Below are 24,534 nucleotides of genomic sequence, written 5' to 3'. Positions count from 1 at the left end.
ATAACAAAAGTAAAACATGTGCATTTATTATTTATCGCTCACTTGTGATTTCCTTCCGCCTCACTCTATGGAACTGGGACATGAAATATAGAATCCACGAGACATGCGACAGGACAGCAGAGTAGCATACGGAGTAACACACCAGACTGGACTGAGCTACACCATCATAGCTAGATATACTGCTTAAGATAACAAAAGTAATATCTTGGGGATTATAACAAACAGGACATGTGGTTACATTTTGGTTAGTTCAGTATTCACATACTGAATACAATACAACAACAACCGTTTACAATAAATGCAGGAATTTGAAATTCAGTTTCCTCAACCAGTTAGAGGGAAAGCCTTTGGCAAAACAACTGATTAACAAATTGTTCCGCCAAAAAACATGAGCAATATTAAATTGTAACGTTGTGAAACTACGATTTCAATGGTTGAAATATTGGACCATTCAAACATGAATCGTTAAATCTTGTATTGTGCTTCTGTCGGTGTGCTCTAGCACTAAAATAAGCCGTAAGCACGGATAAGCACACAGATTCACCTGAAATGGAAAACTCAGTTCCTCATTAGACTCCCACTCTTTCCTTTATAATTGCCTGCGACAGTTTTGTGGTTGTTGTCCATTTGTCATTAGTCCAGGCACCTCTGCTGATAAGCTTCCGAGTGCAGACAGCTAGCAATGTTCCAGCGCCTGTCATAAATAAAGTACATTACTACTGCAGCTGCACTGTAATAACCTGCACTCTGCTGTGCTCCCCTGCTCCCATCACCCTCCTGACCATGGAGGTGAAGTGGGTTACAGCGTCGCGGCTGTGCTTGTGTGCCCTTTCCCTCGTCTTAGAATTCAATTTGTGCTAGTGGGAAGTTCAAAATGGAACATTTCTCTATTTCTTTTACTTGTTATTGAATAGATTCTCATTTGTTGTCCTTTAATTTGATGTCAGATTTATAGAATATTTATTTAAAGATGGTTTACAGCCAACGCTGTGTATTTCACTGAAAAAAACTAATGTTTTTATGGAATTGTACGAAACAAGTGCAAGTTCTCCTCTAACCCTCTTGGTATCCAGGTCGAGACAAGCGTGTTTAGCTAATATTCCAGTGACACAAAATGTGACATTGTAAACGACATTACGCCATTAAAAGGAAATCTAAATACAAATATATATATATATGTATATATATATATATATTATTTGCAAGCATTATATAATATTTATTTTGGTCATTACAACTGACATATATTTACAGCCCAGTTCATTTTTCTTCTTTTTGTCATAAAATTATTTTGGACACGGCCTTTGAAAAGAAGGGTGAACTTGAATTGATGTTTCACATGTGTCAACTGTTGTCTGTAATTAGACTGTATTAGATTAAAAGATATTATAGTAATTATCTGCTTCGTTGGATGAACTGAACTGAGCGTCCTGTGCTGACTGATTTGAGCTGAATACAAGTCCTCGTGCGTCTGAGTGATTGTGTGTTTCTGTATGTGTGTGCACCTCTGGGGATACGTTTGTAGCTTATGAAAGCTATTGGGTCCTCTCCTCCATGCTAATGCCATGGCCCTGGCTCTCTGTGCTGTTCTCTGGAAGCCAGCCGACCGGAAGACAGGATCAAACACAGAAGGAGGAGATCTCAGTGACTGGAGTCAGACGCTCTTTCATCTCTCCTCTGCCATGCCAGCACACACTCAAATGCTTCATTTTCCCCCACGCACAGGGGAGGGAGTCTCCACACAGAGAGCGTTCCAAGTGAACGCTCTCTGTGTCTGTCGAACTGATTCCTCACTGATAGAAATACAGATCAAGATAAACTTATGTATGCGCTTCAATTTGATATGCATCCTTTTTTCCCCCCTGATGCAGGAAAGAGTACATATGTGTGTTTCTTTCTCCTCTGAACAGATTCCAGAGCTCTTGCTGACTGTGTTTGCACAGTGCGAGAACCCTGGATGAGTAAACTAGTTTTACAGAAAGCATAAACATGCAAGTCAGCAAAAACGGTGGACCAGATTTGTATAAAAACCTGAATGCTACTTACTACGATGCATACCATTGATTTACATCGAATAGATTTACAGTGAAAAAAAGAAGCAAGTAAAGTACCTAATTTCAAATTGCTTCGAGTATATTTAGTCTGGGCCCAGTATTTCAGATTATGCCGAATTAGCAGCCGAGAAGAAGATGTGTAAATTTGAATATTCTTATTAACAAAGAAATAGGAAAAGCCTCTTTCAGCAAGGAAAATTAAAGAATAAATGATATCGGAGACAGACAGGGAGAGCGAGAGAGCACATTTCTGGCAATGAAATGACTGCGTAGTCGCCACATCTTACCGGCTCTGTTTGAATTATGTATTCCTATATTGTAGAGGAGAGACGGGGGACTCTCATTGATGTGTCTTTAACAAAAATATGACAACTTTTTTTCTGTAATGAAATTCAAGGAGCCTCAAGTAGATATGGCAAGATGTTAAACACCTCTCAGCACCAGGCCTTGACCTCTGACCTGTAACTGTGCTCTGGGTTTGAAAAGATGCTTATTATGGTTTCTTTTATTATTGATTTCTGACACTGAATTGCCTTTATGAAAACACAGGCAAGATTTACTTGAAAATGTAAACTAGATGTACCCATGTTTTGTCGTGTGCTCGATATTATTGTGCATCCACAACGAGCTTTCTGAGAATATCTGTGTATTTGAAAGTGTTGTAACCATGGCCAGGATGTACATAGGTTTGCTAATAATAATAATAATCCCTCTAAATGGGAATTTTCTTCTGCCATTCTATAATTCATGAATACATATTTGATTTGTTGTCCCCGTGTTTGAATGAGATGAAAGCCAGCTGGCTGACTGGTGGGAGGCTGGCTGCTCACAAGACGACTGATTCTCCGTGCTGACCAGCTGGCTAGTATGCTGGTATTGTCTGTTATGATATGATAAGATGAGCGACCGTTCATTGTGACTGCAGGCTTGCAGTGCTGTATATGAAAGACGGCGCAGGTTGGTGTAGAGGGGTAACACAGCGGAGAACTCCCTGAGGGGTTTCTTGCAGAAATCTCTGAGAAGCCAAGACTTTTGTCATTATCTGGGCAGAAGGCTGAATAAGAGCAGTATAGTGAGCCTCAAATTGTAGACCTCACACAGCGACACTCCATGACCCTGGAGCGCACAATAACCTTACCCTGATATAAGGAAAAGACAGGAGGAAAGGGTGGAGAGCAAGCAATGAAGAAGGGCAACTGGTGAGGAGACAGATGGAGGTGGAGGAACAATTATCTGTGGGATAAATTATCTGAGCCCTCTGTTTTACAATTGACCGAAATCTTTCACGGAAGATGACAGATTTGGGAATGCAAAAATCCCACTGAATTATTGCAAATAGTCCATATGGCAAAACTATCTCTCCGCCGGCCCATTTCATCCCAGCGAGTGGCCTCTTCTCTCTGCCGCCTGGCGTTCACAGATGCCTGTCACGTCGCCGTGAGAAGACGAGGGAGAGGCACAGCCTGACACAGATGCATCGCCCCTGACGGCAAGACAGGCAGACTGAGAGGTGTAGCTGAGCCCCGAGAAGCACTGCAGGCTTAATATCCCCCCTCTATCCTCCCTTCATGCCGCCTGGTACCATGAGGGCTCGCGGGCTGACGTCAGTGTTATTTCTGTCCCGTCTTTTGGTCAGGGAGGGGTCATCATCTCTAATGCATTATTCACACAAGGTGCATCGAACCAGACATATCTTATCTGGACAGGGCAAAGCAACAATCAGCCCTGGCTTAACTGAGTACTTAAGTATTTTATTTTCACTTTTTGGTGGCCTGGTATATTTTGGATTGTGCAATCTCCACTCAAATGATGGACAACAGAGATGACAATGCCTCAAAGTCAAGAAGGAAGCAAATAGCTTGTGGGAGACACCCATATGCCCGAGTTAAATAGTCGTAAATATAATGTGGAGTTATTCAGCAGTGGATTCCCAGCTGATGTTTTGAACGTTAGCAGCTGTTATAGCGCACATATTGTTAGATAAGCCCTCTTTTCTACGGTGAACCCATCGGAAACACAGACACACGTATTGAACACAAAAAAATATTCTCTCTTTTTCCGTCTTTAAATACAATGCTCAGAGAGAGATCGCTGATCTTTCCTTTTGTATTTTGACTTAATTGTGCTGAAGTTCTTATATTATCTGTCTCACTGCCCCCGATGACAACGATAGTGAGCTGCCATCCTCCACTCTTAAGGGTAGCATTTTTTTCACCACCGCAATGTAACAGCTTGTGCAGACAAAGACCTCCTCCCATAAAGCCTTGTGGATGATTCACTTGTGTTGTTGAGACCTGTCACATCAGCACAGGATTATATCGATATAAATGAGCCCTTAATGAAATACGCCCTGATTGATGAAAAATATAAAAAATATGCATGCCGTCATTCTTGGAAAATTAGTAACATTTTTGTAAGTTTCACAACAAAATAGATGCTTTTATTTTGATAACAGGATTAAATGATATGTATCTGTGATTTATGTTGATGTTGTCAGATGTTAATGTTCACTCAATTTGCATTCCAGCTAGCTCCTGAGATGTGGAGAGAACTCCCCCCTTTTCTCTCTCTGTCAGATCCAGCTATTAGGAGTAAATGTTGCTCTTCCTTCCCAAACACGGCAGAGATTACCCCGAAGAGGTCCCCTGTGATCCTCTCACAGAGGCTCTATGGAGGTTGAATGAAAGTGGCTCATCTCAGTTGTGCCTTTCATCTGAAGTTTTAGCTGTCCCATCAAGATTTACAAAAACAAAACAATGATAACACAAATTGTATAAATTATGTCACTTTTGTTGTTTTTTGTTCTTCCAAAGTTTTGACCCTTAAGCTTTTGCGTTTATTTATTTCGAATTAATGCAAAACGGGAGCCGCACGTACAAACAACTTCACACTCCACACTGAGCTTTGTGAGCCATACACCTGCCTGACACAGTGCACATCCAAGTACCAAAAACACCAGGGGCACATTTTAGCATTCGGTAAGCAGTCTGAGCCTGAGGGCCACCTATAAATGACATTAACAGCAATAGATTTATTATGATGCTTAGATATGACAAAATATTGAAATGTGTTACTATTCTAAGTCAATGTACTCCAAAATAACTTACAAAAGGCCCCGAAAGCAAATGTATACTACTTAATGAGTCTTCACCTCACAGGAGGACATTCTAGTACTACATTTACCCGACACAGAAATGTTAATAGTTACTTTCAGATAAAATTCAAATAGGATGAATTATTATAATTCATCGGACTATCTGGCATTATATTAGAATAGAAAGCTACACCTTGAACAGACGTTAAGTAAATGTAAGTGCATTGTGCTGATAATGTCTCTCTTTCACTCTTCACTTGAAATGCAAATTTGAATGCAGGACTTTTACTATAAATAGTGAATCATTTTACTTCAGAAAGAAAGTTTAGAGTACTTATTCTGCCACTGTTGATACAAACATTTCCAGTTAGAGAAATTGGGAAAAGCCTGGGGCTGTGTTATAAGTTAGTACAGTAAAAATGTACACCATTTGAGTTGCGTTGTGTAAGCTTTCTATTCGAGCTCCTCGACTCCAGTGAAACGAAGAAAAGTTCATTTGTAAAGTTATCCAGCATCCAATTAGCATTAGCAGCCAATATCCAGCAGCCAGAGTGAGCTGTCAATGAGCCGCTGTCTGTCCGCTATAGCGCCTTGAAGCCTCACCCCCACCGCGACGACAGATTGCTGTCCGATAGTTTATTTAAAGGTTATTCATTCAGAACATGTTCCGTGTCCGTATTCGACCCTACCTCGGGTTCCCAGACACACGCCCACCAGATGTGAGGTCGATCAGCTAAAACAAATAAAAACATGTTCCTGTGATCCAAACCTGCCTTTTATCCATCTATATGATCACAGTATATGACAAAAAACCATGGGCTGTTGTTCTGAGTCAAGGAGGCTCTTGAGGTTTTGGGATTTCTTTCCATTGCTAAACAACTACATGTCCGGTGTAGTGGATGGTGCCTACGATCCCTGACATAATGTGATTTAATGGTGAGAAGATCCCGTTTATCTTCTGAAAACAAACAATTAAAAAAAAAAATATGTATGTCAGTGTGAAATATAGTTATAATGAGACAGCTACTCGTGTTTCTCAGTTGATCATGTGCTTCTAAAAATGTCTTCCAGGCTCCAGTTGCATCTCTGTAGTGTCTCCCAAAACAGATCTATATGACAGGATCCAATTCATCTCACACAGACGGAGAAGCATCATCATGAGCAACAGGTTTGTCCCTGTGGGGCGAGCAGTTGGAAGACAGAGACTCAAAACATGTTTGCAGACAACAGCTTACAACCCGAGCAGTAGGGCAAAAAGGGTCTCGGCAGCCTCTCCCAGCGGCTGTTGTCGGTGCACTTCTTCTCAAGTATGGCGGGAGTGAGCATGGACACCATCTTCCCACTGGAATGTCACCAGAAGGGACAAACTATACAGGATATGGACAGCATGAGATGCAGTCGCAGCCTGAACTCTCCCTGTTACCATATTATTTTAATCATTACTGTTTGAATTGAACTGAGGATGATCTACCTCAGTCGATTTATGCATTAATTGATTATTTGGCCACTCGACCGCATCGCAGCACAAACCACTGACGTATAGGTTCATGTGGAAAACCGTTAGCAGACACCAAGATAAAGATAAGCGTCTCATTGCTGCTGAGAACAGTGAGAGTGAGTCAAAAACAATTAAACTGCCGGCTGTGAAACCACACAAGAAGATAAAAAGCTAAAGATGGTGCTCCATAGAGCTGAGGGATCATAACGAGCGACCCCTCACACATAACATGTAGCCCGATCTATCATTAATAGGTGGAAACAAAGCAGCTGAGACCGTGTAGAGTCAATGTTCCAAACCGGTGACACAGATTGGTGGCGTCTATAAAGTGATATTAAATGTTAATCTACTATTTACAGGGGTCCCTGTAATATGCTCTTAAAATTTGCTGAAGAGGCATCTATGATGTGGTCACACGTTTAAGTCAAATGATCGAGGACTGCTTTCATTGGACACATGTAACAATACAATCATGCTTTTCAACATTTTGTTCACGCGTTATCGTCCTATTTCACTTTCCAACGCACAGTGGACGGCCAAAGGCTTGCGTTACTTTGTTAAACAGACCAGACCTATGTGGCATCCCCGGACTACTCTTAGTATGGAACCAGCTTCCACTTTCAGTCCCGGAGGCAGACACAGTCACCTCATTCAAGAATAGACTTAAGACTTTCCTGTTTGATAGTGCTTATAGTTAGGGCTGAATCAGGTTTGCCCTGGTCGAGCCCCTTGATATGCTGCTATAGGCTTATAGGCTGCTGGGGATGTTTTAGGATACACTGAGCACCTATCTCCTCTTCTCTCTCTCCTTATGGATGAATTTACATCTCTCCATTGGACCTTATTAACTCTGCTTCCTCCCCGGAGTCGTTGTGACTTCACGTCTCATAGGGTCCATTGGACCTGGAGGTGTCTGATGCCTGGTGAGCCGGCCTCCTGCGTTGGCCCTGCTGATGCGCCCCGCCCCCTCCTCTCTACCTCCTTCTGTTTCATGGATTAGAGTTCCATTCATACATTGTCATATTCATGTAATGTGTTTATGTAACTTTGTAAATGCTGTTCATTCTGTACACATGACATCTATTGCATCTGTCCATCCGGGGAGAGGGATCCTCCTCTGTTGCTCTCCTGAAGGTTTCTTCCCTTTTTTCCTGTGAAAGGTTATTTTTGGGGAGTTTTTCCTGATTCGATGTGAGGTCCTGGGACAGGGATGTTGTATGTGTACAGATTGTAAAGCCCTCTGAGGCAAATTTGTAATTTGTGATATTGGGCTATACAAAATAAACTGAATTGAATTGAAAAGCATACCCACAGCCTCAAATGTTAAAAACATAACAAGATAACTTTCCTGCTTCAGCTTGCAGACCGTGATCGAGACAGACAGGGGAGACTTAGTTTGTTTTACTTGACTCTTGAGTAGTTGCAGCATTTATCCAGAGACCAACTGAAACCTCTGTACATTTAGCTCTGCTCTGAGCGCATCTCTCTCTCTCTCTCTCTGTCGAGCACACACACACTCCGCAGCTATTCACTACTCATATAACATGTCCATCAAAGCGTGTCAACACCATACAGAAATAGGGTTGTGCAGCAGCAACCACAATGAACCCGATTGATCGGCGAGTCCAACACGTTAAGAACAGAATCACTGTCGTGCAAATTCGTTTTGAAAGAGCAACAGCCATTGGGGAAACACCAAAGCTCCACTGACAAATGGTGTAACTTCATAACTCACTCACTCAGTGACATAATTGTGTGTTTATGGGGGCTTGGCTGGCCCCCGCTTTGCTGTCGGCCAAAAACATATTTTATCCTGCTTTATTCTCATCACCGCCTTTTTTTGTTTTTCCATTTCTCTCTCTGTATAATAGGTCTGTGGTTCCACAGCCGTCTCAGTATTTATTTTTTTCCCTGTACTTTATATGCCAAACTCAGTTGAGATGTTTAATGACTGTTCAGCTACCTGCATGTGTACTGATCCCACTAAGCCCCCCTGTTAGTCTGGCAAGGAAACCCCATGGCTTCAGGCCTCTTACATTCTTTCATGTTACTCACAGCAGGAGTTTCTCGTAGCTGTCAATAGATCAGGCTTTTTCTTTAATTTATTTTTGACATCACTTATTCCACATATTGTGTGTTTCTGTTGTTACATAAAAAAGCAATGCTTCCCAGAACCATCCTATGTGATGCTATCAGAATACCATCCCCGCCATCAGTAACACACCAGATGCAATTATTCACACGGCTATTGTCACTTATTGGAGTAAATATATTTATGATTTCTAGCCCTTTTTGTCCATATCTTGGAGCAGAACAGAGAGGACTCTCTTTTGTTGCCTTCAGGCTATGGTTATTCATTATCCATGTCATTTCTGTCCCCTACCGTTCTCATGATTCTCGGCTTACAGTATATAGATGTGGGGTTGCAAAGAAAGGCAGCTGATGGATGCGTACTGCTTCCGCTAACACAGTAATTGAAATGGTAATTTTCTGATGCAGCATGATGACCTGTGTTCAGCCAGAAATCCCAGACCTTATTGGATAATGAACAGGGAGAGACTGGTCACATCACAACTCAATGGTGGAATCACAATTCAGTCGGAGGAGAGTTAGTTTGGGGTTCATGCACAGCGAGTGTGTGAAGTGTGTGCATTTGTCAGTCAGTGAGAATTTAGTCCTGCATCTTCCTCCTCTCCTTTACTCTCCATTTCTTATCTTCTTCATTCCACATTAGGAAAGACTTGGCTCTGATACGTTAATAGATTGTGAAAATTCTGTCCTTACATTCACTTCAAAAGCTCCTCACTATTTTGCCATTATGGGGACAATGTGTGGGTGAGTGTGGGTGTACATGTGTCGCAGTGAATATCTATGAATAAGACTTTGCATAAATGAATTTTACAGGAAATCTTGCTATCCATTTTTTCCTTCTCTTTTTTAAACAAATTCATTTCCACAGAACTCTCATCTTTCATTCTTTGTTTCCATGTCATATGACCTGACAGGCAAATGTGGTATTATTTGTACTGTATGCCAGACAGGTAGCTTTGTGTTTTGTCATTCAAATCATTATCTTAATTGCTTTGCATTGCTTTGATGGCTTAAAGGTTGCTAGCTAAACCTGAACAACCAACTTGCAGTGATCGACTTTTCTGGCCTCTTTCCAGACAAGGATGCAATCAACCCCCCAGCTCCTAACACAAACATTTAGCAATTACTCAAACTAAATAACAATTTGGTCATTGGAATAATTTCTTCTAAAAATCAGAGAGGCACACTCCAGTTGCTGCCTTAATTGTGACCGACTACCTTTTTTGTTTAGTATTTGATCATCAGATAAATGTAGATGTATCCTTTACCTCAGCTCTAGTTCTTCATTAAATTTGCAATAACATACTAATATGATTTATGGCCACTTGGGGCGGCGGAAACGAGCTGTACATAGCACTGAAACATTACAACCTATGAGTTGACATGGGGAATTTGGGGGAAGCAAACAAGTTCATATTTACACATTCAGCAGATACAGGGCAACGCTTTTATGTCACAGATCAAATTCTCTTTTTAGCTCTGTTTTTGGTACCTAATCCTGAGGAAATATCAATCTTATTAGCTGCAAGAAAATGCCACTATGTTGACAAGCTAGCCACTAACTAAGTCTGTTTGCCAGTTGGGCAGGTTTAGGTTTTTAGAGACCTAAACAATAAGCTTAAAAAATGATAAAATGATTCACAGAGCTGAACTGCAGAGTTGGGTGATACTACTCAGTGGGTTTGTCACTACAACTGACATCTTTCCCATGGCACATAGGCATTTGATGTTGTTATAAAAGTATTGATTAAAGCTGCTCTAAGCTTTTTGACATGACCTCCATTACTGGTCCTCTACAGATAATGCATAATCAGGTTTGTCACCGTCGCATTGATCCTACATTTGACTCCATATAAAGTGTTTTTCTCCTCCTACATCTGCAGGCTATTTACATTTCAACAAAGCTCTCCATTGTTTCAACATATGCACACATAATATAATGGCATACAAGTTCTGGTTTCGATGGTGACCATACATGAATGCGAGGGTAAGGAAGCTAAAGGGACCAGTGATCCTGTGCAATCCTGCGCTGCTTTGCACTGCGCTGTCTATCTACGTCTCTACTTGTCTCTCAGCAGGCTCCATTCAAATAGGGTGTAACATAATGTAAATAAGCCCGGATGAGACTGCAGCCAGCGGGAACAGCCAGGCCAGGAAGCCAGGCAGGCAAGACAAAGGGACACGGAGGCCCGAACACAAAGACAAATCAGGCATCAAAGGGACGGCCACCGCGGCTGACATTATTTGCAGTAATTGCATGGTTTTGTCTCCATCAAATAGGGCCTGTTTATAAATGGATAGGAAATCAAATTGAAATAAGGACACCAAGACTTTTTAGGAGGCAGACAACAGATAAGCTTTTCCTTTGTTTTAAACGCCTTCATTACTTAACATCACTTAACAGAAGATATGCTAATTTATGCATCCAGAGGCTGTTTAATGTCCTGGCCTGGCAATGCTGGAATGTCCCTTGAAGATGTTGGGTTGCTCTTTTGAATACAGAAATATTCAAGGGTTTTCGGTGAATGTTTAATGTAAAGTTTCGTTTGAGCTGTTAGACATTATTCGACACGTTGTCTGGTGGTTAATATTTATTTTGAGGTAATTGCTTCTGAAGGCAGGGTGGTAGGGATTTCATTAGCTCCCTTGGCCCTGTCTGACAGCAAACATTTTACCTGGACTCATTAGGAATCAGACATGACACATCAGAGAGACGGTTCTACCAGTGCTCAGGCTGTTACTATGCCAAGGTCTGCCCTCTATGAACAACCTGTCAAAGCTGGGGGAGTCTGTTCTCTCATGCCCTTAAAAATTCCTATACTTTTAGTGGTGCACATTTGTCTTAAACTGCGTATTTAGCCAGGGAAAAAAGTGTCTTGTCCTACTTTGTGCAGTAAAGTCAAAAGGGGAAATGCATCTCAAGAGCTTAAATTCAAACCTAGGAATGTATTATTGTGCCTCTTTCGAGGATTATTTCACCCACAAAATAACAATGTGTAAAACGGTAACACACCGCATGTTAGCTTGAATTCTTGAAAATAACTAGCTAACTTAATCTTGCATGCCGCCGCGGTGAATGGAGAATCCGAAAATGGACAGAAATGGCAGAAAATTGAGTAAATCCTTAATTTGAGGCTAGGTTTAACAACAGCAAAACTATATAAAATCATCCTTTAACAAACTCTTGCAAAACTCAAGCATTATTATCCAAGTCACATTTATGGAGTCGTATGCTCAGTACTTCGAGAACACATGCAATTTGGCCAAAATCTTTACTTTTATAAACACAGGCTTAACCTAACTATACTCTGATTTGTTTTCTATGTTCTAACTGCATGCAAATTCTACCTTAAAATCAAAGTGAGATATACTAATTGAGGGCTTGAATCAGTCAGTTTTTTTTAACCCGAAAAGAAACACACAAATAGCTCTTTGTCATGAATTAGGCATTTTAACTGTTTTATATCAGCTTGGGCATAAACTTTTTATTAAAAAAAATTCCTGAAGATGGCTAATAGCTTGCACAAATATTTTCTCTTGTGTTTTGTAAAAAACGATTACAGGAAATGTATTGATTTTAAGATATGAATTGTCTGTCTTGCTTAGAGGCAACATTGACGTATATATTGTCTCGATTGCAAAGGAACTACATTTTCTATACATTTCTATATTTGGGAGTAAAATAACAGCAAGCTATGATTGTGTGTACGATGGAAACTCTCATGTTACGCCCTTTTAAAGATTGTCCTACTGACTGTGCCCTGAGTCTGCAAAGCTTTAGGAAGAATGAATGTCTCTGAAAAGGTCCACACTTCCACAGGTGATGGGGGGAGTGAGGGGAAGAAAGAGACAGAAAATAAGACCTGCTGAAAAAGAAATGAGTGTATTGCATATAATTGCCTTTGTGCCTATTTGCACCGCTAACTGGACTTGTGCTTTCAGACTGCATTCAAACATACGTCAAACTTTGACACCCTCTCAGTAGTCTGCGTGGTAGTAGACTGGCAGAAGTAGGGGAGAGAACTCCTGATCGTGGTTCATTACAGGCTCCCAGTGCCCTCTGGCGGTCCTCAGAGCAGAGGATACCCAACACCCTGTTTCTTCCTCAGCTAGTCTCTCTATTAATAGCTTAGTGCCGCTCCAGCTCCATATTGTTATTCCTGCCTGGCTGCATGCTGCTCAAAGGATGTCACATGTTAATCAGACCAGAAATATTGTGCATCTCAGCTTTAGGAGAATTAACTTTGAGAGAAAGTCTCCTCTGAATCCAGATGTCCTCCTCTTGAATTCTTTTTTTCTGTGTGTTCCAATACCCATACTACCATACCAATTACTGTGACAGAAACATTTAGTATGTCCCAATAAGCAGTATGTCCAATGCAGAATGCCACAAATACAGGGAAATATTTTGAAGAATGCAAGCCAGTGTGCTTCTCCGGCAATTCTGACCCAAAATACTCTGCACAGCGAATATATTTGAGCAAGAAGGTCAAAGTTATGAAGAAGTAGCACGTCCCAATTGAACGCAACAGTATGTACTTTGTAAGGGCATGTTTAATATGTGGTAAAAGTAAAAAGAAACGTCTGTTATTTTGCAACACAGTTTTAATCGTTGTGGATCTCTTGGACCTCTTCTCTGGCTGTCTCTGATCTCTTAGAAAAGGATCAATCATTGATGTCAAAGGTAAACAGCTCTCTTGCTCCCCTCTCAGGCCGCTCAACAGATTGCATTCAGGTGTCTGTGAACTGGAGCTGTGCTTTTGGAAGCAGTTGGGATTGTGTATTAATTTGTTAGCTGAACTGATGTGTGCAATTTCTGTACGCCGTCACATGCCTCTATGTCGCGTCATGTGCGCACACACACACACACACACACACAAACACACACAAGCAAATGTGTAGAGTCAGCATTGTGTAACACCTTAGAGGATTGGGATAAGTCACTGTCATTGAGTCTGCATAACTAGGACACTATGTCATCTATAATCAAACAGCCCAGTTGCCCTGGTGATCAATCACTTTTCCCAGGAGTCAAACTCAAGCCTTGTGTCCATATACAAGTGGTATGTCACTGAAAGAGGAGCATAGCTTGCTGACTTTGTTTTTCCTTAAAAAATACATGTTGTCTTGGTGTGTGAAAAATGAAATCTTAAGAGGGATGACATACACAGAGTTGTTGCTCTAGTCATTGCCTTGTTTTATGCTGGAGACACTTATGGAGTGGGTTACCCTTTTCTCAGTCACAGTTTGGGCCGTATATGCCAAGGGTCTCCACATTGTTGGTTGAACAGGGAGTCATAAAGGCCACATTGACTGCAAGGGACATTTATTAATATGGATGTTTTATTAATTCTGCATACAGAAGACATTAAGCAATGTGTGGTCCCTGCTATGGGTTGAAATCTGTCAAAAGCCATACTTAGTGTCATATGTTAATTAAGTACAACTTTCAAACTGTAAAGATTTGGCTAGTAACTGATATTTTTAATTAATGTATATCTGTGGACATTTGTTCTGATTGATCTCTGAAGTAGAATAAATGGCTCCGTGTAAACACTATTTCTGAAGCTACTTAATATTGTTCCTCATGTTTGTGGACTGGGAGATCAGTCCATAGATAACGTGGTGTTTGAATGCACTCTACAGGCCATTTCTTGGAACTGCAACAAGCTTCCCAGTGGTTTTACAAGAGGTCACATTTAGGCATTTTTCACTGCAGAGACGATGCATAATGGAATAATAATATTAATAATAATATGTGTTCAATGTCACAGATCACTTGGTTTGTTATCTTAACTGTATCATATTTATAAGTATCCAATAACCAACAGCATGCTTCAAAATAACGTTTTGAGTGAACAGAAGTGCTAAACTTCCTACATTTCACAGTTTTGATCGTCCATCTTCAACATTTCTCTTGTTTTTTACATTTCTTTGCTTGAAACTTGTAATGCTCCCAATGGAAACCACATTATCAATATGTAAAACAAAAAAAAATGTAAAACTGACACACCAGCTTATACTGAATAAGCCAACATGTGATAATAATAATGGAGTCTATATGAGGGTGGATCCTTTCATGAAAATGTAGTAGGGAATGCTCCCCAGAGAAGGAAGGGTAGGGTTTTGAACGCAGCCCTCAGGCTGGCTCCGCCCCAATCAGCACCAGCATTATAAAAGGCACCTGTTGTCATTGCCTCACTCCCCTTTGGCCCCTGTCTTCTCACTGGTGGCGCTTGGTGAGTTTCAGACATGCTTTTATTGTCCTGCCACATACTTGCTCCATATGTGAGGTGGTAAGTGGTCACAATCTTTGTATTATTTTGCAGCATGGAATTACCTTTTAATCTCTGTTTATCATTTGTAGGTTCACCTGCTGCTGTTTTGCTCCCCCTATGTTGCCTGTGTTGCTGCCTCCATTATGCTTATTTTTACTTCTGTTTTGCATGTTTTGGCTTTTAATTGTTTTGTTTTATATTATTTTTCATTGATTCCTGTAATAAACTTCTGGTTTGTTTTACTTAAAACGTCTCTGGCCGAATATCAGTAATGAATGTGTGTCCTTAACACTTCTCAAACTATATCTTGGGGTTGTTAAACTTATATTTCTTTCTGTAAGTCCCCAGGTGGCGTTGTTGGTTCCCTTTTGATTTCCCCCTCCCTTAAGGCCCTGCCACAAAAGGATCCACCCTCATATAAGAACTTGTTAGTGGTGCCCTTAGCACACTTGCAGAGATGGAAAGAGTGACCTCGTAGAATAAAGTACTTACGTAAAAGTATTTGTAGACGCGCTATGGACACAATTGCGCCTGAAACTTCTTTTCAATTTATTTTGTATAGCCCAAATCACAAATTTGCCTCAGGGCTTTACAACATCTTCTGTCTCACTGCATCTTATACCAGGAAGCACAGTGCGCTCACATATTTCCCCCGGAATAAATGGAGGTGATGAAGATTGTCATTTCGATAGTTAACTAAATAAGGTCAAAGGGGTTAAACCACCGACAGTTCTGTCCGTTGCTTGAAGTAGACAGCGCGTATTCAGATCTACTGCTGCATAACAAAGCCGCGTGGCTGTCCAGGGGAGAGGTGATGAAACGGTTTGCTGCTTGTCTGGAACATGTGAAAACCTTCCTGGAAAGCAAAGTCTTCACCTATCCTGAGGTGGGAGATCCGGAATGGTTGGAAAAGTTGCACTTCATGGTAGATATGACAAGTCACTTAAACACGCTGAACAAAAGTAATATGAACACAAAACAGACCTCTCCAAACTAAGAAACAGGACTTTCAAAACTAATCCATAACACTAATTTGGCGAATAAGTAACATTCTAATTGGCTAATACGTACATTCTAATTGGGCCCACTTACACACCAAAAAAACGTTGCAGGCCTGTGTAGAGTAGATACATGATGTATCGCCTGGATCAAGATCAATCATTTGCAAGAACATCATTGAGGCCTTTCCTGGGTGTTGACTATGATGCAACATATGCATCATACCAGCCCATACTGGTCTTGGAGAATGAAGGAGTAGTGAGTTCTTCCATAAGACATCTAGCTGTGTTGTTGGATCTTCTGCCTCCAACAATACAAAGGGTAGATATGTAAAATATGGTAGTGCTGGAGGGATCTTGAAGTACCGAAAGTTGATGCGACAAACAGCAGCAATGTCTGCAGCGGTCACATTTGCTTTAGGACTATGCTTCTTGGCTCGTGTTCCAGGAGTGACTGCAGCAATCATACCCATTCCATGGAAGGTACCTGTACCATCAACAGTGGCTAGATTGTGATCCACTTTTTCAGCAATATATTGCATAGTATGTTCTGATGTGAACCCAGGAATGTCAATACCTGTTGATTGGTGAAGATTTGCACGCAAAATATGATAAGATATGGATTTTTGGTGGCCATATTGGATTTTTTTCCATGACCATTGCATCCAATCAAGTCGTTACCTATTCTAAATGATTCCTTATGTCTAAAACCCGTATAATAGCATTTTAAATAATTCAAATATCTCTTGTGATACTGGAGATATGAGATATGGCGGCCATCTTGGATTTTTGCATATTTAACCTAATTCCGCAACAGTATTTTCTTAGGACTTTTAGTATGTTATTTAGGACACTTCATAGAAGACCTCTGTGCCCAAATAAATTCTGTTGCATTTTTTTTCCATTTCAAAAGTTAGTATGCCTGGACTACTGCTCATGTTGCGGGACTGCCGTCTCGAGCACGATAGTATTTAACGTTAATGTTACTGGCTTCTTGGCACTGCGGTTTCGAGCACTGCTAGTTTGTGCCGTGGCACTACGGTCACGAGGGTTACTGCTTTCGCGACATCTTTGTCTCGAGCGTTGCCGCACTTGTTTCTTCACCGCCTTTATCGCAGCACGGGGCCCCGTGCACGCAGCAGCTAGCACCATAACTTTTAGCGTGTTAAACACAGCGTCCAATGTCTATGTGCGCGAGCGTGTGCTAAACACCTAGCTACACTGACAGTAGAGGACAGCAGCAGGTTGTGGCTCATTGACACCCAAAACGGTAATTATAGACTTTCTGTGTGGTTTAATTTACAACATGAGACTATATTATAAACCTTATAGCTTATAGTAACTTTGACCACTTGTTTAACTTGAGATGTTTAATAACTTCTTGCCTCGAGAAAGTTGAACAGCTAGTTTTTTTCCACCATTGGCAGTTTCTGCAAGATATCATGCTGCTGAAGGTGAAGTACCACTGGACAAAGAAGTACATCAGATTACAGCAAGAGTTCACATACTTGGATTTCATCAGTGCAGGTGAGTAACATCTCCTGTATGCACACTGTTTAAGTGGCAGTTTTCTTCCAAGATATTTTCTGTGCTGTGCATTATTTATTTATATCATTTTACTTGGTGCTATTTGTCTAATGATGTCAGAAGAAGGCAGTATACTTCAGGCTGCAGGCACTTTTGGTTTATTTTGACATGCTGAATAGGAAGCATTGATAATTAATATGCTATCTCTCACTGTTAACTTGTGATTTTCTTGGTTGTTTGGCTAAAATTGTTAAGTGTTGCCACAACTGGAAAACAGTTTGTCCGCCATTGCAGCTATAAACATTAGTAGCCGACTGATGGCGCTTTTTAGTTTATAACTTGCTTATAAAAGTTACTATTTTGTCTTTTACGCTGTCATGTTGGTAATGGCTAAATTCCAACATCATACTGCTGCTGTTAACAAAATCAAAGTGTGCAATTTCAGATGCGTTGTCATAGATAATTTGGTTGATCAGTCAGCCCGTTATTGTTATGGATGTGTGGTGTGGAGGACCCAAACGCACGCTCACGCAGCAGTTTTCAAACTCAAAGTGAGGACTTTATTCTCCTAAAATGCAAGGGGAAAAACAGCAAAGAATAAAACAAACAAAACAACCACCAGAATTGTCCAGCGAATCCAGAAGACTCTCTTCCTTTGCTGGAGTCGGGAGGGCAACTGGACCGGACTCGGCATAAACTAGGTGTTTCCAACAGCCGGTAAGGAACCAGACTGGTGACCGGAATGATGTGACAAGTGGTCCTTAAATCAGCTGGCAGCACTTAGTGCAACCCAGCTGAGCCAAAGGAGAGGGGCGTGGTAGGGGGCGGAAACCGGGGGTGGAGACTAGGCTGACAAAAGCAAAACATTAAGCACATGGCACACAACAACAAAACAGACAGGAGGGGGAAAACAGGGGAGCACACACTTAAAGCAGACAGGGATCCTAACAGTTATGTGCAGTTAAAACCTGTTTGTTTTCTTTATCTCTATCAGTAGTCAAGTCATCAAGAAAATTGCTAAACTGAATTAAGCTTCTTTCCAGTATAAGGACATTTAGACTGTCGAATGCCAAATTGACAAAGTAAAGTATTTTAGTACAGTAAAAATCCACCCAGGGGTTTGGCTGTTGTGTAGCTTTCTATTACGTAACTCTTCTTTCCATACATATTTATTGAATTAGGTTATCATTCACATTCATGAAATGAGGCCTTCCCTTTAGTAATGTAGACTATATTGCTTACTTTGGCTTTAACATGGCCTACGTATCATAATACATTGTTGCTTCATTACCAGATTTCTTTATTTTGTAAACCTTCGTTTGGTGCAATGAATTCCTTTTAACCTTAGTCTGAACAGACCAATTTGTGTCTTATTTTGGTTTAAATTATTTTGAGCCCAGAAGACTGAATTGTACATTAAAAACATTTCTCTTATGTGAGTAGATAGATGGTAGAAAATGCCTTGCTTACAAAACCTGGAGGTGAGGACGTCCTTGAAGAGTACACCTCCAAAAATTGGTTGAAGCGCCGCAACCCGTAGACAGCTTGTCAACATATTGGCTAGCCATATGACTGAAATTAAGTGTTTCTTTAACGAATTGTAAAATTATAAACCATTTCAGACTGAAAGATTTATATTAAGGAATGTCGATTATTTTCAGAATGCGTGGTATAAAATTAACAAAGGTGGGGCCCTATAGTCATTAGTGAGGCATTCTAATTTAATGTTTTATTTTCATCTTTACCCTAAAGGAGGATTCCTTCCCGTAAACAGAAGGAGAAGTTCGCCCTGGGAATCATTACACTCTTTCCTTCGCTAAAGGATCCCTTTTCTCCAATTGGCTATGTAAGTTTTAAAAAAGTATTATTTACAGACTAGAGTTTTGGGGTTTTCTTCAAAACACCAATAGAATAGATATACAAACAAAACACAGAACATATTATATATATTTGATGGACATTGTTAAAAGGTTAATTTAAGAAATGATGTAAAATCGACTTACTTAGACTGCAAAAAATAAGTGTAAAAGCAGTACATTTACTGAATTCTGCTGGTTACCTTGGATATCTGCACCACATTTCATGGCATTCCATCCAAATATTTGCATATTCTGGAACACGGTGATCAAAGGCACAGAACTTATAGCACTAGAACACTCAGTTAGTTCCCTTAGATATACTGCAGTCTTGAAGCAACAAGCACTAGAAAGGTGTTAGAAAGGTCTTCAGCAGTCTTCTTATAATGGGCAAAATATTAGGAAAGCTCTTCAAAGCTGAGGAGAAGGACGTCATCCCTGGAGAAGTAAATAGAGAAGAGACTGAAGATGGGGAAAGCCGACAGAGGGGGGAAAGCAGGCAACTGGACCCCATCTCCTGTGAGGATATTAGTGTCGTCCCTGGACGACTAAAAAGGAAACAAACGGAAGATGGGGAAAGCCTACAGAGGGAGAAAAGCAAGAGACTGGTCCCCATCCCCTGTGATAATGAGTTGAAATCCAACTCAAAGGATATTAGTGTCGTCCCTAGACGACTAAAGAGAAAACAAATGGAAGCTGGGGAAAGCCTACAGAGGGAGAAAAGCAAGAGACTGGACCCCATCCCCTGTGACAATGAGTTGAAATCCAACTCAAAGGATATTAGTGTCGTCCCTAGACGACTAAAGAGAAAACGAAGGGAAGATGGGGAAAGCCTACAGAGGGAGAACAGCAAGAAACTGGTCCCCATCCCCTGTGACAATGAGTTACTGTCCAGCTCAAAGGACATTAGTGTCGTCCCTAGACGACTAAAGAGAAAACGAAGGGAAGATGGGGAAAGCCTACAGAGGGAGGAAAGCAAGAGACTGGTCCCCATCCCCTGTGACAATGAGTTACCTTCCAGCTCAAAGGATATTAGTGTCGTCCCCAGACGACTAAAGAGAAAACAAACGGAAGATGGGGAAAGCCTACAGAGGGAGAAAAGCAAGAGACTGGACCCCATCAACTGTGATAATGAGTTAACATCCAACTCAAAGGATATTAGTGTTGTGCCTAGACGACTAAAGAGAAAACAAACGGAAGCTGGGGAAAGCCTACAGAGGGAGAAAAGCAAGAGACTGGACCCCATCCCCTGTGACGATGAGTTGCCATCCAGCTCAGAGGACACTGGTAAGCTATATCCCCATATTTTAACTAGTATTCATCTATAAATGATTTAAGAGACATCGAATGATCGTTTGTTGTTTTCGTTTGTGTTGTGAATGTCAGTAAATTCATGTTTCATGTTTTTTCTCTCATCTCTAGAAAGCAGAAACGCACCCGAGGCGGCTCTGAGCGAGAGAAGCGCTAAGAGGAAGTCGGTCGCCGATGACGGACCGGTTCAGAAGGAGATCAAGTTTCTAGACCCGTCAGCCATGTTTAAGGCCAAGTACCAACTGCAGCAGAAACTTGGCCAAGGAGGATTTGGATGCGTGTATGCTGGCTATCGCAGAGAGGATAATCTGCCTGTAAGTTTTTCACATGTTCTTTCACACACATACAGACACACACACACAGTACGGTCAGGAAGTGTAACCAAAAAGTCTTGTTTGTATATCCCGTAGGTCGCCATCAAGCATGTTAACATAGACGAAGGGCTCTTCCTTCACCAAGATAGTGATGGGAACCTGATGCCCATGGAGATCGCGGTCCTATACAAACTAGGAGTCGAATCAGAGCGGCATTCAGCACACATTGACCTACTGGACTGGTACGTTGTGGACAAGGATCTGATCCTGGTGCTGGAGAGACCGATGCCGGCCGTAGACCTCAGCCACTACGTTGACGACAAAGGAGGCTTCTTGAAGGAAAAGGAAGCTAAGGTAAGCTGCTGTAGTCATCTCAGAGTCACAGCCATTAAAACATGTCCAAGCATCTCTTATCCCTCAACTCTCTCTTTTTTGTCTTTCAGATTATAATTACGCAGTTGGTGAATGCAGCCATTGACCTCCAGGAGAAGCACATTTTCCACCGGGACATCAAGCCGGAAAATCTCCTTATTGAGACCTGCATGAACGCTCTGCGAGTTCGCGTCATCGACTTCGGTCTGAGCTGCTTCGGCGGAGAAAACGACGCCTATGACACCTTTTATGGTAAGAAGTCCAGTTTTACTCCTGCTCTTTATTAACTTTACTTATCGGTGACTTTTACATTGAAACAAAGCTCTTCCTCCTCCTCACTGTCTTTTTATTATGTCTGTATATTTTAGGTACTCACTTCCCCCCAGAGTGGTTCAGTCGGCAGGAGTACAAAGCGGGACCCTCGACAGTATACCAGATCGGAGTGGTCCTGTTCTTCATGCGACACAAGGTGGCATCTCCACCGGCGATGACCCTTCTGGACCTGAAGGAGACTAGATGGCTTTCCGAAAGTAAGAAAAACATAAACACAAAAATCTGTTCATTTGAGTTCACGTTGCGATGGATCACAGGACCTCACCCTTTCTTCTCCTTTCTCTACAGATGGCAAAGATTTCTTTGAGGCGTGTATATGTGCGGACCCGGATATTCGTTTCACCCTGGAGCAACTGAGGAATCACCCGTGGCTGAGATAGTATCACACACACACACACACACACGTCTTAATTTAAATTTAAACCCTTACGCCCTTCACTTATTCCTCATACGTCTGACAATCAATTTTTACCCCCTGTCATCGTAACACCAGCCGCGCAGATCAGCTGGTCCACTCTATTCAATAAGCACAAGGAAACAATGATATGGTTAGCCTATCATCTTGCTGCTGTCAAATTTAAATGTGACTGTCTCTCTACCGTCAGTTCATTCATGTTGCTGTTATGCACAATTCATGCCGCTAAAATGCGCGCTCCGCATTCATTTCTTTCAAGGTGAAGACAATAATCACAACGTCGCACCCGGATCTTCTCCTCGATAATATAAATATGGGCAGACTGCGGCCAGGAGCCTAGTCGCTGCCCAAACCGTAACATTGTTCAATCTCTGGCATTTCCCTGTTCGACGGGAGAAACATTACCTTAAATCCCATTATAGCGGCGGGCCTCAAATAATCTCTCTACTATAAAGGCTGGTCCCATCATTTCCAGTCAAGATGACTCAAAAGATTTGATCAATACACAATTCAGCCAATCACGTATTCAGCTAATTATTATAAAATATGGGCAGACTGCGGCCAGGAGCCTAGTCGCTGCCCAAACCGTAACATTGTTCAATATGTGGCATTTCCTTGTTCGACGAGAGAAACATTACCTTAAATCCCGTAATAGTGCCATCCGTGCACGCCTTAGGGCCGGATATCCTTAAACTCCTGCCGAAAAAAAAGCATTCCCTGCGGCCGGCTCTTTGTGCCAGCGGCTCCCGCGCTCCGCTTTAATTTAACTTCAATCTTTCATCATTCAAGGTGAAGACATTTATCCGCTTGTCACACCCGGATCTTCTCCTCGATATAATATAAATATGGGCAGACTGTGGCCAGGAGCCTAGTCGCTGCCCAAACCTTAACATTGTTCAATCTCTGGCATTTCCCTGTTCGACGGGAGAAGAATTACCGTAAATCCCGTAATAGCGGCGAGCCTCAAATGATCTCTCTACTATAAAGGCTGGTCCCATCATTTCAAGTCAAGATGAGTCAAAAGATCTGATCAATACACAATTCAGCCAATCACATATTCAGCTAATTACTCACATTCAGGTATTCTACTACTAAATGTGAATCTCTAAAATGCCCGCTCCACATTCATTTAACTTCAAGCGTTTATCATTCAAGGTGAAGACAATAATCAACACGTCGCACCCAGAACTTCTCCTCGATAATATAAATATGGGCAGACTGCGGCCAGGAGCCTAGTCGCTGCCCAAACCGTAACATTGTTCAATATGTGACATTTCCTTGTTCGACGGGAGAAACATTACCTTAAATCCCATTATAGCGGCGGGCCTTAAATAATCTCTCTACTATAAAGGCTGGTCCCATCATTTCCAGTCAAGATGACTCAAAAGATCTGATCAATACACAATTCAGCCAATCACGTATTCAGCTAATTATTATAAAATATGGGCAGACTGCGGCCAGGAGCCTAGTCGCTGCCCAAACCGTAACATTGTTCAATATGTGGCATTTCCTTGTTCGACGAGAGAAACATTACCTTAAATTCTGTAATAGCGGCGGGCCTCAAATAATGACTCAAAAGATCTGATCAATACACAATTCAGCCAATCACATATTCAGCTAATTACTCACATTCAGGTATTCTACTACTAAATGTGAATCTCTAAAATGCCCGCTCCACATTCATTTAACTTCAAGCGTTCATCATTCAATGTGAAGACATTAATCAGCATGTCACACCCAGATCTTCTCCTCGATAATATAAATATGGGCAGACTGCGGCCAGGAGCCTAGTCGCTGCCCAAACCGTAACATTGTTCAATCTCTGGCATTTCCCTGTTCGACGGGAGAAACATTACCTTAAATCCCATTATAGCGGCGAGCCTCAAATAATCTCTCTACTATAAAGGCTGGTCCCGTCAAAGATGATTTAAAAGATCTGATCAATATACCTTTAAGCTTTTATACCTACGGTCTTTTGATTTGACCAAAATTATAATGCATTGAATTTATATAGCGCTTTTCATGATACTCAAAGACACTTCACATAATTATAACATCCTCAAAGCTAAAAATAAATAAATAAGAATAACTAAAATACAGGTCAAACAAATAAAACAAATAGGGACTTTCTGAGTCGCTCGGACCCTAATAAAAAACAAACACATTAAAAGCAGTTCTGAACAGGTGGGTTTTGATTTGCGATTTGAATGAGGAAAGATCAGTGCAGTCTCGGATGAGTTTGGGGAGAGAGTTCCAGAGGGAGGGGGCAGATATAGTATTATTAATAAACGTTTTAAGAACAATAGGTCCTTAATACCAGTACCACAAATACGATACTGGTATATTTATCCATAATAGTAATAAATAAAACTTCTGTATGGTTCCCTTTTTAC

General features: G+C 41.3%; 1 protein-coding gene across 1 annotated transcript; it reads left to right on the top strand.

Annotated features, from left to right (window-relative positions):
- The first annotated feature begins 17,972 nt into the window (after positions 1-17,972).
- LOC117731767 (probable serine/threonine-protein kinase MARK-A) lies at positions 17,973-22,774 on the top strand. Its single transcript, XM_034534118.1, has 7 exons — positions 17,973-18,257; positions 19,293-20,683; positions 20,819-21,021; positions 21,118-21,375; positions 21,465-21,645; positions 21,762-21,923; positions 22,015-22,774. The coding sequence occupies exons 2-7, from the start codon at positions 19,783-19,785 to the stop codon at positions 22,104-22,106; spliced, it is 1,797 nt and encodes a 598-aa protein (XP_034390009.1). The 5' UTR covers positions 17,973-18,257; positions 19,293-19,782; the 3' UTR covers positions 22,107-22,774.
- The last annotated feature ends 1,760 nt before the right edge of the window (positions 22,775-24,534 follow it).

This window comes from Cyclopterus lumpus, chromosome 6 (assembly GCF_009769545.1).
Source record: "Cyclopterus lumpus isolate fCycLum1 chromosome 6, fCycLum1.pri, whole genome shotgun sequence".
Classification (NCBI taxonomy): domain Eukaryota; kingdom Metazoa; phylum Chordata; class Actinopteri; order Perciformes; family Cyclopteridae; genus Cyclopterus; species Cyclopterus lumpus.
The sequence above is the reverse complement of the archived record's forward strand: the minus strand, read 5'-3'. Positions and strand labels throughout refer to the sequence as shown.